This window comes from Nematolebias whitei, chromosome 12 (genome assembly GCF_014905685.2).
Source record: "Nematolebias whitei isolate Nwh7 chromosome 12, NemWhi1, whole genome shotgun sequence".
NCBI classification, from domain to species: domain Eukaryota; kingdom Metazoa; phylum Chordata; class Actinopteri; order Cyprinodontiformes; family Rivulidae; genus Nematolebias; species Nematolebias whitei.
In genome coordinates, this window is record NC_056509.1 from 18118448 (window position 1) to 18127320 (window position 8873).

At 40.5% G+C, this 8873-nt stretch overlaps 1 protein-coding gene across 1 annotated transcript in view; it reads left to right on the top strand.

The window, feature by feature from the left end:
• Window positions 1-526: 526 nt before the first annotated feature.
• The window catches only part of bach2b (BTB and CNC homology 1, basic leucine zipper transcription factor 2b), a 42197-nt gene continuing 33850 nt past the window's right edge, over window positions 527-8873 (top strand). Inside the window, exon 1 of the mRNA XM_037685296.1 lies at window positions 527-777. Coding sequence (XP_037541224.1) covers window positions 535-777 — 243 coding nt within the window. The 5' untranslated portion in view covers window positions 527-534. The remainder of the gene's footprint in view (window positions 778-8873) is intronic.

Genomic DNA, 8873 nt, shown 5'->3' on the forward strand with positions numbered 1-8873 from the left:
GTGTATGTGCACCTGTTAGCAAAATATCTAATGAACCCCTGAACGTACGTTAAGGAAACTGTCAGAAAGTAATCATTAGATGTACGTCTACAGCTGGTTATTTTAGGCAGCCCAGTTCAAGATGGCCACCACAGCTATTTGATAGTCGCAAACACAAAAATTGCTATAACATATAGAATTGTGTGTGGTGGTAGCTGAGCATTCCCTTCCATCAATTCTCCGAGCATGCACAACATTGTTGCTTCAAACATTAGCACGACCTGTACGTTACAGACACATGGACATGAGGAGCAGAGAAATCATTTGATCCTTGAACATGGATGAAAACCTTCTTGTGTTATTTAGGACAAACAACGTTTTCATCGGTGTGCGTGTTGTGAACCTGTGAAGCAGCAGGTTTACTCGTGTATGTGTTGAATCATGGGGCCGGCTGCACTGATGTCACTCCTGTGGTATGCGCTCGCTTTACTCAGCTGTAAACTGACTAACCCCCCCTCCCCCCACATCTGCTCGTATTTCCAGGGTGTGAGCGGAATGTCCGTGGATGAGAAGCCTGAAGACCCCATGTATGTGTATGAGTCGACGGTTCATTGTACCAACATCCTCCTCTGTCTCAATGACCAGCGGAAGCAGGATATCCTGTGCGATGTGACGGTCCTGGTGGAGGGAAAAGAGTTCCGAGGGCACCGGGCTGTACTGGCCGCCTGCAGCGAGTACTTCCTCCAGGCGCTGGTGGGCCAAGTGGAGAATGGACTGGTTGTTAGCCTTCCTGAAGAGGTAGGTGGATAAAAAAAAAACAAGACTTAACACATGGTGCACGTGGACTGAACCTTTAGTTTCAGCGTCGGGTTAGACAGAGTCTGGGGACTACGGTGCAGTGCAGCAAGTCTCCAAGTCTGGATCCAGACCCAGCCCACATGTTGCATTAAAGATGCATTGGTACAGTGCAGTGAAGACTGGCGTGGCTCCTTTAAGGCTTGGTTTATAGTCCATGCAAAATGTTGAAACCGTGTTTTTACCAAGGTCTTCTCTGAGCTGCATCTGTTGGAGACAATAGATTTGAAATAGTAAGAAGAAGAAGAAAAGACAAACTCTCATTAAGCGTTTGTGACCAGTTTTTTTAAATCGCAGCTTGTTTTGTGTGCACGACTTGTAAAACGTTTCTAGGTGATGCACAGTATTTGTTGTTCAGCTCCACCCGTGTCAAACCCACCTCACTCAGCATGCTCTGTACCCACTAGAGCAGGCGAAGCAGCTTCGGTTAGTCTGTGTCCTAATCAGAAGCTAAATATACAGTAATTTAGTTCAGTTTATTTATGTAGCACCAAGTCACAACAGAATTCATCTCAGGGCGCTGAACAGAAAACGCAGCAGAGAAAAAGTTATGTCGTCGTCATATGATGAGAATGTACGGTATTTATTTTTTTGAGGTTTAAGCAGCTCACTGAAGATAAACGGTGACTTTTCTCACACCAGGTTAGTCTGTGTTTACTGTATTTATACTGAAACTGTCAATTCTCACCGTAACATTCATTCATTCAACCTTTATTTATGCATGTTAGTCTCATTGAGTCACAAGTACTCATTTACAAGAGAGACCTGTTTTAGACAAACCTTAAGATGATCTTAGTCTCAAAGTCTGGCATGAAAGATGCCAATCAATATGGACTACATACTATTTGGAGTTGCTGTGGCTGAGTTGTTAGAGCAGTTGTCCTTCAGTGCAACAGTTGGGGGTTTGATTCTACCAGTAGTCACATGCCAAAGTGTCTCTGGGCAAGACACTGAACCCCTCGTTGCCTCCGATGTGTGTTCCATCGGTGTATGAATGTGATAAAGCTCTGAATAATCTTTGTATAGATATAGTAGAGTGCTGTATGAATGGGTACAGACTGTATTGTAAAGCACTTTGAGTATCTTGATAAGACAGAGGAGCTATATAAGTACAGACCGTTTACTATTTTATGAAACTAGTTTGTTTTTAGTAGAATCCAGAGTTTCTGCTGGAGAAAAGCACCAGCGTCCAGTGACTCAGAAAGGAAAAGCAGATAAAGTAAGCAGTGGTTGGATAGAATCCAGAACATAGAACGACTCTACTGTGAGAGTACCTGATAGAACAGGACCAGTCTGTTCATCTCTTAAAGGGAAACATGAGGGCTGTTGTTACATTTTGGAATCAACTGCTTTGAGTTTAACGATGATACAGACGGACAGACGAGCGGACGTGTAAGAAACACCAAGAATAATTCTACAAGCAGATCCCAGTTACAGAAATGTTTTAATTTGATCAGTGAAGCGCCGCAAGAATAAAGGAGGAATCTGTGGAAAAGTGCGTAATAGAATTTGTAGGACTGTGATTTCCAATTAACACGTGTTATGTGCCACTGCCGGTGTCAGCAGCACGTAGCACCTAGCAGTGAGAGCGACACCACCTCTGTCTCAGCGCTCGCTGAAACTGGGAGAACGCTCCTCCTCTGATGCATCTGCAGCATCACTTCAACAAAAGTGTAAAACGATATTTTGATCACTAAACAACAAAGCATCAATACAATTTAAAGAACAGGCACGTCTACAAATCTAAAGGAAACCTATCTATTAAATAAATTTAGTAATTATGGAAGTCCTCTCGACCCAGGTATAAAACCTGTTTGTTCAGGCGTCTGAAGCATCTGTTTGAAGACATAAGGTTGAACAGACCCCGTCCTGAGGGGGTGGGGTCAGAGAAAAAATTCCTCACCTTACTAACACCATCATCCAGGGAGGCAGCTGTGCTCATCACTCTCTGCTGCCAAACAGCTGGTATATACATTCATACAATAAACTTAAATAGAGCGGAGCGTAAAGCTCATGTTATTACTGCATTTTTCGCCGTCCGCGTCGCACCAATAAGTCGCATCAGTCCATATTTGTCTAAAAAAGTGAAAAAAATCCATAAATAAGTCGCATCAGTCCATATTTGTCTAAAAAAGTGAAAAAAATCCATAAATAAGTCGCTTCGCCGTATACGTCGCATGTATTATGCGTCACCGCTGATGCATTGCGTTTGTTACGTGTCACCGCTGACAACCTGGAAATGTTGACCGGTGTTGTGCCAAAAACAAATGGCGACTGCGGGAGCATGCACAGGAGGACTTTAACAAGATTAACACTTAAAAACAGCTGAATTTAAAAAATAGTTTGCTGCTTCTGTGCTCCATGAACGCGCAGAGGAAGAGAAAAGGAAGGAGGAACGCGGCTCGTTTCTCCAAAAATTAACAAGAAAAGCACCTAAACAATTGTTTTTTTGCTCGAAATTATAGCAAAGGTGTGTCTCACTCTAACATGTGCTTAATAAATGCATTTTAATGGTCAAATTATCTGCATTTCACCGAGGCGGTGCAGCTGGATTGACGGTTGGTCCAAACAGCAAGCAGAACCAAGGTGGGGAGGCTATGGCAGGCCGATTGAGTCATTAAAAGCTGGTGAAGATTCTCAGTCATCCAGGACATGGAAAATTCAAAAAAGTTCAAGAAAAAACAATAAAGTATAAAATAAAGTATGATAAATAAAGTCCAATTGTTTTTGTCTTGAACATTTTTGAATTTGTCATTATAGCTACATTTACCTATTTATTACATGATGCAACAGCATGCCATACAACTATTACTACTCTGCTGCCATCAAGTGGCTGAAAGTGGTATTGCTCAAATTTTTTTTTTTCAGTCAATGAATGGAAATGGTCATATCTCAGCCAAAAATTGGTTTATAAATATGGGAAAAATCCATAACTATGTTGCTTCGGCCTATAAGTCGCAGGGCATGTAAATTATGCAAAAAACTGCGACTTGTACAAAGAAAAATACGGTACAACAAATAATCAGTCCCTCGAGTTTTGTGGACTTTTTTGGGATTCTTGTAACCTGAAATTTTGTGGCAGTTTTTTTTTTTTTAATTTGCAATCCAATTTGCGATGGTTTGAAGCTTTTTCTTGTATAAAACATTGCAAAATGGACAAATGAGTTTAATAAACTATCTGCCAGTAAACTTTTCAAAGTAAGGCCCAGGAACAGTAATAATGTTTAAAATGGATTTGCAACCTGCCATGGTGTTCTCTACATTGCAGCTGTGTGCCCCCTGCCTCTAATAAATACCAAAGAGCAGTGCTGCTTGTCCCTATTTCAGCATGGAGGAGCAAACCAACAACATCCTCGGTCCAGAGGAATGTAAGTTTGGGGACAACTGACACTGCATGCATGGTGCTTGCAGTTGAGTCTGGTTTACGGGTTGGCAGATAAACATAATTATGTTTTTTTTTTTTTTTTTTGCCCACTCCTTTTCTTTACACGTTTACCAAACAACACACACCTCAAATTACAACACCCTGACTCTGCACATATGACAGTTTGGGTCAAAATACAATCATTTTAACGTGACGATAATATACTGTAGTTAATTTCCTATACGGCAACCGTGCATGGAACAGGTCTCTCTTGTAAATGAGTCCCCATGACTCAATGAGACTAACCTGTATAAATAAAGGTTGAATGGATGGAAAGAAAACTACAGTGGATCCTTGTAAACTGGCTTTTTTTTTTTATTATTCACCCCAATAAATAAAAAATAACCACTAAAGTTTCCAACAGTCGTTCTCGTGTTAACAGCTCCTTAAACTTGATGAAACCCTGTTAGAGCGCCACATGCAGGCCTGGCAGTTACAGCAGCCTTTTGCATCGTTTTTAATGTGGGTGAAAATAGAAAATAAAAATGGTGACATAGAATATTAAAGAAAATTAAAAGCATAAAATAAAAAGATTGTTTTGTAAAGATTAAACATTCTTTGGTGATTAAGGTTTTAGTTAAAGTAAAAAAAATGCCTGCAATGGATTTGTTTTTTTTTCTCTAATTACAAAGTCACTACAAGGTGTGATTTCTCTGTACTCACAGCACATTGTTTTTGGTTTCAGTTATTTATTTAGCTTAGCAATTTTGTTCCAAAACCGGAAGTTGTTTTAGCTTGTCACATCTCCTATATAAAACACTGTAGAAACAAAAATTCATGTGTGTCACCCTAAGAGTCTTCTGCTCGTCACATGTGAAAAATGTTTAAGGTCTGACTGATAGTTTTCATACATATGACAGGGTGCCGAGGGAGGAGGTGTGCTATTGCATGAGGAAATCTGGAGTGGATGAGAAGTTTGTTAAACTGGTACGATATATGAGGACAGTGGTGAGATGTGCTGTAGGAGTGACAGATAACTTCAAGGTGGAGGTGGGAGTGCATCAAGGATCGGCTCTGAGCCCCTTCTTGTTTGCTCTGGTGATGGACCGACTAAAAGATGAGGTCAGGCAGGAATCCCCATGGATTCTGATGTTTGCAGATGACATCGTGATCTGTAGTGAGAACAGGAAACAGGTGAGGACAGAGGATGCAGAGGACAGAGTGAGATGGAGGACGACTCACCCCTGAAGAGGGAAAATCTGAAAGAAGAAGATTGTTTTCATGCAGCGACTGCTTGAGGCTTACTTTTCAGTCTGTTGCTCTGTACTTCTCATTAACTTGTCAGGGAGTGACAGACACAGGTATGCGGTTACCATGGTGACCATGGTGAGCCACTGGCAACTTCATTAGCATTTATGTTGTTGTTTCTCTATTTCCTTCACATTTAAAAACATCAAATGAAGCATTTTGTGAGCAGAGATTATTAAATATCAAGTGGAAGCTGCCTGAAACAATCGTGTGAGGTTTGATTTGACAGGAGTTTGGTAAACTGTTGCTTGTTTTATGCACTTTATAATTTACCATTAAATACACCGATTTTTTTTGTTTGTTTGTTTACGTCGCCCTCTTAATTCTCAACTCAGTTTTTTCTTGGCCTTGCTAACATCTCCTAGGGTGCACTTCTGTGCAGTTGGTAAATTTGCTTAAACAGAGTCAAATAAAAAAAGTGTTTTTAGTGCTGTTATTGACAAGTGATATTAACCTGTTTTTTATTTATCAAATTATCTTTTCTGTTTTTATTAAATCCACAATTTTCTGTTTTTTCCCCATCAGATACTGTTTGACTCTTGTTGCGGAGTCGTTCCACCACATCTTGCCTTTCCCTGTGTCCTGTGTCAGCTTGTGCTTTCTGCTCAGTGGCTTCAATCTGTTGATGCATCCCTTCCTCTGGTCTGAACTCTTGTCTGATGTTGGGAGGAATGGAGTGCTCAGTCGCCTCCTTTCTGTCATGTCAGACCTCAGCTTCATGAACTTCAGCAGCACCTGCAGTGTTTAAGCATTCTTTCACCTGCTCCAGCCCATCATTTATTAAGGGCATTTGGTGCTAGTTATATTATTATATAATATATTATTATTATATATATAAAATAATATTATATTATATATTTTGTTGAATCCACACATAAATGAGGTTTTGTGATCTCAAAAGGGATATTTTTCAATAACTGGTTTCAGAGTGATAACAATCTTGAAAACACCTCCTCTGGGTTTCTGTCTTTACAGCCCAATCACAACCTCTTGAAAACAACGATGTGATAAACTCACCTCCTGCTGAACTTACGACCCCATTCATGACAGGCGTAACAACAACGACTGATTAAATGCTTGTGTTTGAGCTGCAGATGCTAGTTCCTCAGCTGCAGTAAAGCCTCCACATACTGCACAACTTCAGTGGAGACAAGACTGATGAACAATAACAGAGAGAAAAATACTTATTTTACACCAAATAATATTTTTATCACTTCAATGAACTGTCAACTGTACTAACAATCAACTGTATCAAAATAAGATCTACTGTATTGATCGAGTACACATTTTTTGTATTGAACATTTTTTGAATCCAGTACACATTAAAACTATATGAAATATAGTTTTCTAAGGCCAAAACTTTAAATGTAGCTTTGGTAGCCATCTTGAATTTATTTATTTTTTTATTCAGTATTTATTGGGCATTGCTCTCAGCTACATGTACCACCACATCAAATTTCAGCTTACTAGCTCTAAAAATGACTGATTTATTGTATATTTCCTTTTTTAGCTCAGGCAGCTATCTTGGATTTTTTATTTTGCAACCCGATCCTGTTAGGGATTGTTCTCAGCTACCAGTACACCAAATTTCAGCAGAATAGCTCTAAAAGGAGCAGCGTTATAGCCATTTGAAATAAGCTTTGGTGGCCATCTTAAATATTTAGATTTGAATTCAGAATGTGTTGTGCATCGCTGTCTGGTACTACACCAACTTTGAGCTCAATATCTTTTAAAATAGTTATTGTATTTTTTTTCCTTTTTAGCTAAGGCGGCCATCTTGGATATTTGGTTTGCATTAGGAATGCTCTCGGCTACGACCACACTGAATTTCAGCTCAACAGCTCAAAGAATGACTGAGTTATAGTACAATCACTATTCAAATCCCTCAGCAACAGGACATTAGCACACTGCTTGTCTTCTTGTGTTTAAATTTTGTACCTAGCGTGCAAACTTTATGCACATGCTCCTCATCTTGTTTCCTGTTTCTGGTTCAGTGTCTTGGAGGCGCAACAGCGCCACACACAGGTGCCATGTTTTCGAAGATGTTTTCTGAAACTGCAAATAAAAATACACCTGTGTGGACAAGATGAAACGCAAATCAAAGACCACTTCCCCACCCGACCCCCTCCTCCATTCCCTGGAGTTGTTGAGTGACATCATCTGTATTCAACGTGACTGTCGGCTTGCACAGAGGCAGCCACTTTTGTCAGAGGGCTTTGTTGGCCGTCAACATCATGCGGACAAAACAATGCTTCTTTCACTTGCCGCCTCTGGTGACAAAAGCCAGGGAAAAGAGTGTGACTACATCAGATTTACATCATTCTGAGTGAGTGTACAGCAACAGTGGAGTCATGACAAACAGCATTTTGTAAACACAACAAGTGAGAGAACTCTACAATGTGTTTTTTGAGTGAAACCACAGCTCCTGTGGTTCAGCTGTTCAGTTACACGACAACAGCCCAAATTCTCTATGAAACCGAAGGTTTCTGAGTCCTGGCCTCAGAGTGGATGTTCTTGAGGGAAACACCCCCCATAGAGCTGTGAAATACTCTGGAGGTGTGAAATCGTACATGTGCACTACAGGCAGCTGCAGTCAGCCGTTTTTCTGCGCAGTTACAAAATATGACAGAGAGCAGTTGTTTGTTCTTTTTCAGCCTGTAGGAACAAAACCAACAACATTCTTGGTCCAAAGGAACATTCCTGTATTCACCAGCTTGGATGTAACACTGCTCATGCAGACACTACATGCAGCTGAGCTCAGCGTCAGTGTTGCCAGATAAACATAATTGTTTTTTTTGCCCCCTCCCTTTCTGCGCTCATGTACACCAAACACAACACACACTTCATCTTACAACACTCTCACTCAGAATATGACAGTTTAGGTTAAAATACAATAATTTGTGATAAGTGACAGCACAATAGTTCATCATTTCTTATCTGGCAACCCTGGCTGACATGGAAACGACAGCATTTCCATGTAAACGTGTTGTGCTTTTGTTTATGTGCCCCAATTCACCTCATTCCTCACCCCCATGCTGCATTGCATGAATTATGGGCATGACTTCTGGCATGGACTAGAACCAGCATTTGTTTATGTGTGAACAGCACGAGCTAATGTAGTTTCTCTGAGCATTGTGAGTTTAATTTAAACATGTAGGAACACCAGCTGTCAGCGCTCAAACAGGCAATACAATCATACTGCTGCCTGCTGAGGATGAGGGATGGAGGACAACCTGAAGAAGTGGCCTCAGATCACATCTACATTAGTTCCTCATTTATCGTGGTGGTTTCCTTTCTCAGCCCCCCTGCGATAAGTGAAAAACCGTGAAGTAGGAATAGTAATACAAGTAGTAAGTAGTAGTTTATT